At 37.6% G+C, this 13,084-nt stretch overlaps 2 protein-coding genes across 2 annotated transcripts in view; one reads left to right on the forward strand and one right to left on the reverse strand.

Moving 5' to 3' along the window:
* The window catches only part of DNM1L (dynamin 1-like), a 33,773-nt gene extending 29,187 nt beyond the window's left edge, over positions 1–4,586 (forward strand). The window contains exons 18-19 of the mRNA XM_009333036.1: positions 677–836; positions 2,300–4,586. Of these exons, the coding sequence (XP_009331311.1) occupies positions 677–836; positions 2,300–2,356 (217 nt within the window). The 3' untranslated portion in view covers positions 2,357–4,586. The remainder of the gene's footprint in view (positions 1–676; positions 837–2,299) is intronic.
* A 4,300-nt stretch (positions 4,587–8,886) lies between these two features.
* YARS2 (tyrosyl-tRNA synthetase 2, mitochondrial) lies at positions 8,887–12,847 on the reverse strand. Its single transcript, XM_009332916.1, has 4 exons — positions 12,658–12,847; positions 10,577–10,732; positions 10,075–10,245; positions 8,887–9,604 (listed from the first exon to the last, which is right to left on the reverse strand). Exons 1-4 carry the CDS (start codon positions 12,822–12,824, stop codon positions 9,445–9,447), a joined length of 654 nt encoding a protein of 217 aa, XP_009331191.1. The 5' UTR covers positions 12,825–12,847; the 3' UTR covers positions 8,887–9,444.
* Between the last annotated feature and the right edge of the window lie 237 nt (positions 12,848–13,084).

Below are 13,084 nucleotides of genomic sequence, written 5' to 3' on the forward strand. Positions count from 1 at the left end.
ATGGAAATCAGAGCTAAGACAGTGGTTTCTTTCAGGTGTTTTATCCTGACATAGAGCTGAAAAATGTTGCTCTACAGATTCTGTAGTGTCTTTCTGATGGATTGTTCTTGATTCTCGTTGGTTGTTGTCTGCCTCCATTCTAGACAAATGTATTTTTCACACTTAAACTCCATTTGCAGTTTTAAATTGCCCTCACGTTGTGCTCTCTGATATCAGAGATAATGTGGCCCTGTGTTTGAACAGTGATCCTGTTTTCAGTTCATCTGCTAAGGAAGATTGGATATATGAATTCTTTCTTTGCCTCCTTCCTTTCTCATTCACACATTAAGATTGATTCTAGGGTTGAAATACTTAGCTTTTTGTCATACCTAGCACAGTGGAGACTCAGGTTGGTCTCTAGTGAGCAAAGTTACTTATTTTATTTTTTACACTATATATATTCATGTTCTTTACAATGCAGCTATCCTATCTGGAAGAAATTCAACAGCTCTTAAATTGCACAAGATACTGCATTTACTTGAGAGAGCGAGCGTTTTTATTTATGGTAGTGGTAAATTCCTGGTAGTTTGAGCCAAGGTTGTGTGTAGCCATTTGCTCATACGTTGCATTCTTCAATCTAGAGCAGACCTGGTTTTGAATAATTCTTTCTGAAGAAACAATCTTTATGTGCTTGCAGCGTGCCAAAGGCAGTGATGCATTTTCTGGTGAACCACGTGAAAGACACTCTTCAGAGTGAGCTGGTAGGCCAGCTGTATAAATCCTTGTTGTTGGATGACCTTCTCACGGAATCTGAGGACATGGCACAGCGCAGAAAAGAGGCAGCTGACATGCTAAAGGTATTAAAAAAGATCAGGGAGTAGTTAATTAAATTGAAACCATATAAATGTGAGATTTTTGGAAGACTTGCCTTCCTTTTTTCTTTGCTGCTTTTTAGGAGTATGCCAGCGTATTACTTCTCTCTGCTAGAGGGATTAAAAGCAGTATGTGACCAGAAAGTATTATGTAGATTGAGTAGTTGGGAAGAGGTGACTTAAACTATATTTTGGGCGTAAAGCAGAAGCTCTAATCTGGTGTTATTTTCAATTATATTTTCAATTATACATTTGGTTTTAATAATTTGCTTTTATTTAACTTTACTTCATAGTGTTCAGCAGTTCTCTTTTGGGGGATTAAGCCTACAGTGTTTTAAGTGCCGTTCATGTGTATGCTTCACCCAGAGCCTACTGGCCAATGGCTGGTGTATCTAGACAGTACCCCGTAATTATGAACAGTGGGAATGTCAGGACTCCCTTTGGACGACCCCCCGTGTACATCTGTATGACAGTGCGTTTATGACATGTCTGTGTTACGGAACTCTTCATTTCTTCATTGTTCAGTTTTGTGGTGTATCAGAGTCTGCTACAGCTGCAGTAGAAATAATGCTGCTTTGGACTGAACTGCATAGAAAAGAACTGCCAGTTCAGCTCACTGAAGAAGCAGCAGGAGGTGCTTCTCTCTCATACGCGGTGTGGTCAGACAGTGCGTGTCTGAGAGACTGGATACACTGAGATACCGCTTGTCCAAGACCACCTGCAGCAAGTTTAATCTTTGCTATGATATGATCAACATTTGAGTGAGGGGAACTGTCTGTTAACAGTTTTTTAAACTGTAAACTTATAGGGCCAAACTTATAGCTCAGATTTCCCGTTTGGAGTAGTACTTTAAATAATGTTAGTATTAGTTGGTATTCTGAGCTTTTAAATTTGCAAAGTTTAGCAGGCTAGACTGTAATGAATGCATCAGAATGCTAAAAGTGATATAAAACAGGTACAGTTCCCCTTTTACTTTGAGGAAAGTTTAAAACATTAAAACTGTGTGTGGTGAAAAAGTCTGCCCTTCTTGAGAATTTATTTATAAATACAAAATGTTAAGAGAAACAGCTGTTATTGCGAACACTAGGTATGTAAAAGTTGCTCAAAACAATGACAAAGAGCTCTTTTTGCTTCTAACTGGAAGTTCAGTTTTCAATTAATTTTTAATTCTCATCTCTCTAGAGAAATGGTTTAATGACACCTATGCTAAGTTTTACCATTACCTTCTGCTTTGTAGTATTTTCTACTTGGCTAATTTTTTGCAGACGGAAGGCTTCAGAGTTGTTAATCAACGTTGTTGCAGGTTGTTACCACTCGTTTCAAAATGAAAATGATTAGCTTTAATTTGATTTTTAACATCACACTTCCTAGACTGCTGCTGTTACCTCTTTGAGAAATCTCTTCAGAGATACTAAATAACTTTGGCTTTTCTGTCTTTCTGTGTGCAGGCCCTGCAGCGAGCCAGTCAGATCATCGCAGAGATTCGTGAGACACATCTTTGGTGAAGACTGTACCAGCCACTCTATTTATATGCATCAGAGGTTACATTGACTTCAAAATTGCTAGGCATGGTATACGGAGTAGAATTTTTATTTATGAACTCTTACCTGTGTACTGCGACTGTGTAAATCTGCTCATGTAAAGACAGTTGGTTTGATTTGCAAACAGAAAAATATGCTGTATTTTGCAAAATCAGTTGTATTTAATCCACATAATAAATGGCTCTAAATGTTTCCTTACCAGCTTTCTGGTGCAAATTAAAGCAGACCAAGTCTACTGTCTCAGTGACAGTCTCATTTGAACTTGGGGAAAAAACCATGAAAGTTCCAGTGCCTGACTTGCTAAACAGGTTGCCTGTGGTTAAGATGGACGGTGTAGTCTTGTGGCATAGTTTTAAGCTGCTTTTACAATAGAAGTTTAAATACTGTGGAGAGAAGAGCGCACCGAGTACTTTCGTTCATGAATATATTGCATGCACTATGACAGATGGAGGTATCAATTTTATAGCACAGTAGAGATGTCTACCGTATTACTATGTATGTGTGTCCCCATTTTTTTTTTTCCCAAATGTTAAAACTGCAGACAAAACTTTGAACTTCATTTAATGGAGTATCATGTAGGAAGATTTAGCCTGGAGCTTGCGAACAATAACAGCCTACGAAAAAGTGGGTGCAAAGTTATTCATGTGCACTGGAGCTTGTGTATAAATGTTGGGGATTATAATCAGGTACAAGAACACTTCCCCTTCCTCCCCCCTGGGACCAAGCCCCTGGACCATCCAATAGTAGATTTGTTCTGGCAGAATTGAAAAATAAAAACGGATTTCAAAACTGTTATGGGATAGTAAGTGTTTCTTTTAAAAACAGATTAAGTTGGCCAGGGAGAAGGGGATCCCCACGCCTTCCTCCAAATTTTTGAATGTATGACAGTATGAAAGGAAATCTGTGGGATTGGAATATTTATACCAGAGATTAGTTACTTTTGAGGAAATTTTACTGTGCTGTAAGTAGCTTTTTTCTTTTTTTGAGGACAATCCTAAAATTAGGGAATTTTAGGTTAGAAATTAAGTTGATGAGTTATTTTCTTCTGATTATAATTCATACAGATAAATATTGATCACACTAGCCTTTAAAAAGTAAACATTTTAATTTTTATGAATCAAAATTTATTTAAATTCCAGCCAGCACACTTGCATGTACTTTTCAAGCAGATTCACTTTTTTGTATAAAGTAAAAATGTTTACTATGGTGTTGCTCATATTTTATATCTTTAACACAACTTGCATGAAAAATAGGATACTGCTGTTAACATCCGTGGCTTGCTTTTATGATATTGGGCCAATATAGTGACGTTTTTATTACTATATTCAGTTCCTTCCCCATTTCATCAGTTAACAGAAAAGGAATTCTTTTTGTAAGCTGCTAAAGATTAAGACCTCAGTTTACAAGAAGGTCTGTTTAAAAATGTATTTATCTCATTGTAATCTTCAGTTTGGCACCAATATAAGCACAAGGAGTTAAGTCCGACCGATGCAACTTTTGGATACTTTTATGGATGATCTGAAATAATTAATGCAGAACACAGAAATATATTTGGTAGTTTTAAACAGCCTAAAATGTCGTGATGTATACATTACATGTAATGAATACAAAGGAAGTAATTTTAACTTCTTGCATTGTATCCAGGGATAGTAGTTCTCAGATGTAAGAAGTGTGACTGTAGTGAAGTTGAAGTGCAAGCCACTTTTCAAATCAATTTTGGTGAACAGTGAAAGCTTTTAATAGTTTTGTCAAAATCATTACATTTCTGGTTGGAATTCACTTGACACCTCGTTCCCTTTTACTTTCAACGTCTAAGTAGTATGTTTTCAACAAGGTAGAGCCGTCCATAAGTGAACTGCTGCCTAAGCTTTAACTCCCAATGTTCAGTCAACAGTCTGTTGTGAAGAAATATTCTAACTTGTAAAGTTTTGAAATGCTGCATAAAGCAAATAAATTCCATTTATTTAAGAAATTCCTGCAAGTGATAACTGGCTCTGTAATGTCATGTGAAATTTCCAGTGTTAATTTGTTTTTTGAAAGGTTATGACTTTTTTGTTTGTTTCACAGAAATTTTCAATTTGGTAGAGTTTGAGTGCCAAGAAATGAACTTGATTTGTAATCCTTAATGCAAGTCTTCAAAAATCTGTGCTGTAACAGTCCTGTTATTAAATAAACAGATAATACACAAAATTAATTATCCCAGAAATAGTTTTGAACTGACTTGTAGTTCAGGTGGCAGGACTGAACATGCTCTTACAAGTTAATACTGTAACTACCTGTATTTGTACAGCCTTATGTACATTTGCACTTGCCCTCATGCAATTCTACATTGTTAGTTCTTGTATAGTTGCATAAGTAATAGTGTAGTCAGGCTGCTAGTGCCTATCAACGTTTTTTAAACAATCTGTTGTCTGGAATTGAACTACAATACTTAAAATGCTACTGTTACTGCCACCATTAAAAGAAATTATGGGGAAACTATCGAAAAAAGCCTAATGAAGGCAGCAACTGAAAAATTCCCAGATTAGACTGATGGTTTACAAATGTCTTATAGTTCACCTTATTTAATTTAAACTAGAAATACTTTTTTCATCAATGCACAAATTTCAGCCAACTTAAAATAACTTGCTATGCAGTGAAACACACAATCACAGGGGGAGAATAACCACTGTAGTTAAGTTTAGATTAGTAAATGTTTGACATCATTAATACCTGATCTATGTGTGGTACTACTGTAAATAAAACATAGTATCCCCATGTGAACAGTTTGTCAATAAATTGCTTGGGTTTTGTAGTAATCAGTTTCAAATTTCACTTAGTGGAATGGATGGGTAAGGGGGGGGTGTCTGTGTCCTTGAAACTGTGTTCTGAAGTAAACAACAAAACTTATGTAAAACTTGCCTTTACCCTATGCTTTATGGAGGATTGACTTTGAAAGATGCCAGATGGGATATTGCAAACTCAGGTCCCTGCTTTATGGAATACAGCAGGGGAAACAACTTGCCAGTCTGTTGTACCCCTGTTGGTAACTTGAATTATCATCTTGAGTATTTTTTTTTTCACAGTTAAATCCTTTAACTATGAGAGTGGTTGTTAGCTAGTGTTTTCTGTAGATACTGAAGATCTCAAATGCATCTGCTTTTTAACTTGTTGCCAGTTAAACTCTGTGCTTTGAGGCGAGAGCTAGATGATTAATACTTCAAAGTTTAAAAGAAAAACAGAGTAGACCACCTGAATATAGTTTTATGCCCAGTGACACTGTTGAAACTAGTGAAGGTGCTTTCATGCTCCCATAGCTCCCTTTTAGTTTACTTGCTGTGCGCCCTTTCACCCTTTACCTCTTCATTGCTAGCTGCCACAATAATGTTAAATTCAAGTCCTCCAGTTTTTGCTGTCCCTAGAAGCTGTACAAATGTTTTGGGGTTTTTTTTTTTTTTTTAGTATCTATCTGGCCCAAATAATTGCTTTTCTTCTTGCACTTCCAAATCGCACATTTGTAGATATGTTAAATATACTTTTAGTTACTACTTGTTTACATTTGAACAAGCTATGTATCTGATTACCTGAACATACCCATTTTGGGGTATATGGGAAACGAGACCAGGCTAAGAAAGAATACTTGATTTTTTTTGGTCATCCTTGATTCTCGGCCTAAGTATTCAAATGCTCAGTTGTGATAACTTGTACAGTCACGAAAAGTAGTGGTTGTGTCCAGCTGTTTCTTTGGAAAGAGTCAGGAAAGGGTTTGGATTGCTAGCAGTTGGTCAAAAGGAAGCGTGGACTAAATTTCTTGGAGTTTATGGATCTTATTAAAAACCTTGTATGCCAAGAATTTAATTCACTTTTTTATTTTGTATTTGTAAAAATAAATAAAATCCTTTTAATACTTGATCAAAGTGGGTACTAATGCTTTTAAGAAAAAGCTGAAATTTGTGGATATATGTGTATCTGCATCTGTATTAAGTACTGCAGTCTATCAGTACTTAAAGGGGGCTTATAAAAAAAGATGGTGGCAAACTTTTTAGCAGGGCCCGTTGCCACAGGACAAGGGGGAATGGCTTTAAACTAAAGGGGGGCAGATTTAGACTAGATAGAAGGAAGACATTTTTTACGCTGAGGCTGGTGAAACACTGGCACAGGTTGCCCAGAGAGGTGGTGGCTGCCCCATCCCTGGAAACCTTCAAGGTCAGGTTGGAGGGGGCTCTGAGCAACCTGATCTAGTTGAAGATGTCCCTGCCCAGGGGGGTTGGACTAGATGACCTTTGGAGGTCCCTTCCAACCCAAACTATTCTATGATTCGGAGATGAAGGAAAAAGGCTGAAGAGAGGTCAGACATGAAACATGACTTGCTCTACTCCTAGCAGTTTATTTCCTGCAACCAGAAAGTAACTGTCAAATCTGATCTGTTGTCTTTCTCTGGAGGCTAACATGGGTGTGTACCGGTATGTTTTGTTCCCAGGTGCGTGTTTCTATATTGCTATAATACTTCTGGCATTTAAGGAACAAGGTGGCTATATTAAGTGGATGAACTTAACTTTCCCTTCCTTTCTTCTACCCTTGTGATTTTTTTCCTCCATATGCTTTATTCAGGATAGTGCTGATTATTACTGCAGCTTAAGGCAAAGTAAGTAACAAGCAACACAAACTGGTCCTCAAGGCTAACAGGCTATATAGAGCTTTTTTTTAAGGTAGGAATGACTCAACTACTCTTTATTTTTCTTTATATAACAGAGATTAGGATAGAGAGATCTCATTATCAGGCAGATAAGTGGGATCTAGGAACTAACACTAGTAACTCCATGTGGTGAGCTAGTAAAAGTGCTACCATATTACAGTTTAATAAGCTGAAGAAACTGTGATGTATAAGCAGCAAGCCACTATAGTTTATTACTATTGAAATCTTGATTGACAGTGCACATAAAGCCAACACCAAGTTGATTAATATCAAGTAAAAAAAAAAAAAGAAACTGAAAAACCACTCACCTAAAAATTTCCAACAGAAACTCCCCACCCAACTATAGAATATCTGGATTCTTGAAACTTACTAACATATTGAAATCTTGATTGACAGTGCAAATAAAGCTAACACCAAGTTCATCACATCAAGTTGATCAACACCATGTAAAAAAGAAACAAACAACGACCCACCTAAAAAACCCAATGGAAACTCCCCACCCAACTATCGAATATCTGGATACTTGAGACACATTTCTTAAGATTTCCCCATTCTTCTTATAGGCTGGGGGGTTTTAAACCAGCTGAAATACCATGACTTAGAACAACATAAAAGAGATGGTGATGAGTTACCACATTCACGTAGCTAAGATTAAGGCCTCTCCCCTTGTGGCTGCTGTGACTGCAGAACTATATTGTCTAGGAGTTTCATGGACAAAGAAATCATTCTCCTTGGCCTAAGAGTGAGGATTACTCTACACCTTGAAAACAACACTGCAGCCAAGGCCCAAAGCAATCAATAACCTCATAAATGAGACTGGGGGTTTCATACGTTTTTGCACTGGGGCAGGGAGGGTACCTTAATAAAAAAAGTTCTGAGCCAGCCAGCTACATTACTGTATTCTAAGTCAATTAACCAGTTCCAAGTAATTCAAATATGGGCTTGTACTACAAGTAATCTTGGTAAAAACACATGTGGGTTTTGTTGTTGTTCAGGTGACCTGGCTGAAATACTGTGGCACCTGTATTGCCTAAGCAACCCAATCCCAAACCCCACCATGGGAAGGGACTTCAGCAAGGTGGTGTACTCCATGCTTATTTGATTGCAGGTGTGTAAGCAGCTGTAGTGCCTAGTAATAAAAAGGGGGGGTGGTGTTTCAGAGCAATAAAGTAATACTACCTTTAAATGTAGATGTTGCTATTCTACCAACTCTTGAAGTACATCCTCACTTTTATGCCCTCTTTACAAGAAAATGAGGAAGCTATGATCCCAAATGTTGGCTAGGCCATAAGCAGTAGGATCACTGTCTGCTCTTTTGTGAAGAAGTGCAGCTTTTGCACGTTGCCCTATCTGAAGGGTCTGACTTTTTTAATTGCAAAAGCACTACAGCTTCCCTCACGTTTCCTGGTCCAGATGATACCCTTGTGCTGCTGTTAACCCACAACTCCTAGGCATCTAAAATCAAAAGTTTTCATGTACATGGTTCAAATCTTCTGGTATAATATACTATCCTGCAAATGACTGTAGAGCCCGCAGAACTAGTGCCAGGATACACCTTCAACAAAGATTCCAGATAGCACAGAGGCATCCAGGTAATTCAGAGGGCTGAAGCAGCGGAATGAGTATCATCACCCACATTGCACACAGTGTGTGTGCTTAGTGGCATAAAAGGGCTTCATCAGGCTGATTTAAGCTTTGAAAGGCTCTATACTCTCCTATATTTCAAAAAGTGAATTTGCTCTGTATTACCACATTAAGGCTGGAAAGCTTCTTTTTTTCCAAATGCCCCCATACGTAAACAATAAGAAGCTTACATATTAGGGCTTAATCATTCTACTCATTTATTGTGAATCTTCTGCAGCTTCCTTCAAAGCAAACTTGTTCAGGAAAAAAAATGTTGATCATAGGTGGGTTCTCCTTACCCACTTCCACAGGTTTCTCTGTTGGGATGAAGTCAAACTGGACAGCAGCATGCTTACCGACTTCTTACCTCGGTAAGAAGTACTGGTTTCAAGTATGCTTTTGCTCATCTTGCTGTGGATTATGCTGTAGAGTACCTGGCCACCGTTCTACAACACAGAAGGTTGTTAATGGAGGGGAAGAGCATCTCCATCTTCAGACTTTGAAATTAATCTTTTCATCTTCTTGTGCATATCCTCTTCTGAATGGTGCTTTGAATAAGGCAGAGTATCTAAAAATCTCTTCAATGGTGTAACTTAGCTGCCTTTATTTTAACTCTGTTGTTGTATTTTGAGAATGAAACTATGGTATTGGGCAGTCTGTGAGCTGCGTAGTAATGCACAGTGTAGAAACATCTTCAAGTACATCTTTGAGCAAGAGAGTGAAAATGATACATCATTTTAGGGAGACGTTCTCGTCACAACTGCAGCCATTTTATAATGTAGTAATTTTTCTTTCCAATCCTAAGCAATGATACTCCATTCTTGAGAATATGCTGTCCGAGAATAAGAACAGTCTCGGGATTAGTTACTCGAATCCCATTTATTGAAACTCCACCATCTGTAATTTTCCGATACCTTAAAAAAACGAAACAAAACAAAAACAACAACCAGTAATTGCAAGAAGCAGCTATTTATTGCTGTTAAGTATTGAAAGTTGAGTTAAGGGTTTTTTGGTTGGATCCATAATTGAATAAATTTTAATTCTCTTGCACTTTACTTTTAGTCCAGGTCAAGAGTGACTGAAATTAACCTTAGCCTCTACCACTCCATTCTTTCTGAGAGGTGTAAGGAAACTTAGGCTGTTGCCTTCGACTGTCCCTTCATCAGGTGTAGATTTTACAGCTAAGGTACATGAGACTGCATTATCCTACACTTTCACATCAAAATGGAATGAGGCCACCTGCTCCCCTCTTCTTTAATGCTGGTACATAGATCACTAGCCTGTTTCTACTTGATTTGGCTGTCCTAATCGTTTAACTTCTGAAAGCATACCACTACAGCCTGTTTATGTGAGGTATTACCGAAGAGCACAAGTGATAACATACCCACTAGGTCCATCTGGAATGGCATTTGCTTTGCGACACAAGTCAAGAACATTCATTCCAGGTTCAAACATCAATTCAGCTGAAGGAGCTTGTCTAAAAAGTTCCTGTAACTCTTGGTCAGACATAGCTTCCAATGCCTCCACGCTGCTGTAATAAAGGGCCTTAGTACACCTGTGAGAACAAAGATCATTCAAAATACAGTGCTACTCTCATCTTCACACAAAGCGCTACTGAACTAATCAGATTCCCCTCCCCAACTTCTTCTGAGGGTCCACACAGTAACAGAAGTACTTAAAGTACACCCCAATTTTTATTTTATCGTAACCCACTGCACTGCAATTTTTTTTTATAGTTAATGTATTTTTAAGTCTACAGAATTACTACGTTTTTCTCTTTTAACAGCTGAGCAACAACTAACTACATGAAAATAGTCCCTGAAAAGCTATGGATAATTACCATTGAATAAATCTGAAAGAAAACTGCTCGACAAATCAAACTTCACCTCTTAGCAGATTCTAGCCCCTCTCTACCATGAACAAGCTTGGTTACTTCTGCAGCAAGTCGTTTCTGAGGGCCCCATTTTTCAGGTTCTTTAGCATGCATTTCCATGATGTGGTCAATCTCCTCAAGAGGAATGAAGGTGAAGAGTTTCAGGTATCTACGAGCAAGGAAAAAATTATTTTGTCTATATGGCCATCATTACAGATTTCCTACCTTTGTCATTCAAGCTTCACTAGCTACCCTAAAATGATTCTTAATTTAAGAAATCCGTATTACAGATACTCTGTCCTTTCAAACAACTCTGGTTTTGCCCACATGCTTCAGCTTACCAGAATAACTCACATTTAGCATTCCAGTTAGGGTAATGTCTTCAGACATAAGGTAGTGTCAAATGCTTTTATAAAGTTTGTACTGCAATCAACAACTTGGTTTTCTCTTGAAACATTTACTTTACAGAATTTATTGCAATTGTGTCAACTAACAAGGTTTTATATTGTATTCTTACTAGTTGCACAATATGCTAATGGAAAGTACCACTGCCATTCTGTGGTGATCACGGGACAGAAGTATGCTATGTATTGACGAGTATCTCAACAGGAAGATTATTAAGGATAATCAAGAATTTAAAGGTGCCTATCTAAGCACAGTCCATTTTAATGGACTTGCACTAGTATGAAATGCAGTGTATTAAAAAAGGTACCTTTACTGTTACAAAGTCTGAACAAAAGAAACATTTTAATGTCAAGTACCCATATACCCTTCTTATCAGTCTGAAAAGTGTTGTGGATGCAGAACCTGAATTTGAAATATCAAGGCATAAACCTTTGAAAGAGGTAACTGAATTATGAGACAGGTCACAATATGAAAGGGAAATACATGTCTGAGGTTTATGAAGACTCAGATTTGACAGTAATATTGGAGTTTAAAGAAAAGCCGGTTTAAGAGAGAACATATAGCAACTTACTAAAATTAAAGTAATGCCCTGAATAAAGCTATCGGCTATTTATTTTCAGCCACCTAACTGGCACACCAGCATGGAGGCTAGCCATCAATGAAGGAAACCTGTCAAATGGTATTTCTCGTATTTTCGCTACCCTTTCATGTTCTCATTATATGATTTTAATATTTTTACACTGGTCAGTAAGAATATGAGTTATGTGTGGTTGACATGGACTCAGAGATAGCACAATGAATCCAAGATGAGGTTTTGCTCCTTGGAATTGCTCTACCCTAGGTAATCATTATTCAGAATTTTGTCTTTGTACATGCTACAGCTTTAAGTAGTAGTTGGGCAGTGTTAACTGTCTCCTAGGCATGTTTTTAGCTAGACCAGTGGTCTCCAAAGTGGGGTGCCAGCACCCCAGGAGGTACACAAGATGATCCATTGGGGTGCAGGAAGAAAATTTTAGAACTTCAGTAGTACATTTATATAATCTATAAATAAATATACATGTATTGGGAGTGCATGCTCAAGATTTCTTTTTACTGATAGGGGCGCACGACTGCTAACCTACACAGTTAATACAATCATAAATAGGAACTTCTTGGCTTTTTCCTAACAAGGCACTACTTCAATTCACTTAGGGATATGCAGTTTTTAATGTGGTGCAGTTCTAGAAGCTGAACTTTATGTGTTTGTTTATAACCAGTTAAGTAGCTTCTTGCAATTAGAATGTAGTGTTTCTGGATACTTCATACTAGGTAAAAACTTGTAGTAATTGACATCTATTAAACTGCAGTTGCTTATTACTTGGCAGGAGAGATTTCGTTTGGTACTGTGATGTCACAGTACTGAAAATGACAAGCCTCTTAAGATAAAGTCACCCTACGGTGTTGTGCTTTACTTGTTTGTTCATCCACATTCTAGTTTTACGATGCATATGCCAGCATACGGAGACAGGTTCCACTACCCTGCATACTTAGGAACCAGTCACGCCTGCTCATTTAATGAACGTACGGTTATAATTAACATCTACTTCTGGAGCTCGCGCTGCACATATCCACACGAAACAGTTACAGAGAACAATTAGGATCAGGTTTTATAAACAATGACAAAAAGCAAGATGAAGGAAAACTACTTACTTTTCAACTACGTTATCTTGTTGTCTGACAAAAAACTGATACAGCTCAAATGGAGAAGTCTTATCTCTGTTTAGCCAAACTGCATTGCCAGCAGTCTTTCCCAGTTTATCTCCAGTAGTACTGGTAATAAGAGGTACAGTAATTCCAAACACATCTGTTCCTGTCATCCTGAGAAGGAGAAGAGTCGCTACATGTTAAAAAAAAAACCAACAACAAAACACATCTTGGTAAAGTTGAGTAAAATGTAGACATTCTGTAAGTCTATCCTTGATATAAAGCATTTTAAAAAGCCGGGTGGGATGGAGTGGGGGAGGGGCAAAACATGCCAGAACACTGTTTCGTGAATAGTGTGTTAGGAAAAAAAACCTCACACCTTGAACTTAAAAAAAAAATTAAGTTCTTTTGTGTGCAACAAACAAGTTTACAT

The sequence above is a fragment of the Pygoscelis adeliae genome, unplaced genomic scaffold, assembly GCF_000699105.1.
Source record: "Pygoscelis adeliae isolate BGI_AS28 unplaced genomic scaffold, ASM69910v1 Scaffold38, whole genome shotgun sequence".
NCBI lineage: Eukaryota > Metazoa > Chordata > Aves > Sphenisciformes > Spheniscidae > Pygoscelis > Pygoscelis adeliae.

Bases quoted from the DNA above. Each gene is read 5' to 3' on its own strand.
- YARS2 (XM_009332916.1), bottom strand. From the start codon at position 12,824: ATGACAGGAACAGATGTGTTTGGAATTACTGTACCTCTTATTACCAGT. The intron at 10,733-12,657 runs GTAAGTAGTTTT...CCTTGCTCGTAG, and splicing joins CAAGATAACGTAGTTGAAAA to ATACCTGAAACTCTTCACCT. The intron at 9,605-10,074 runs GTATGTTATCAC...CGTTTTTTTAAG, and splicing joins ATTCCAGATGGACCTAGTGG to GTATCGGAAAATTACAGATG.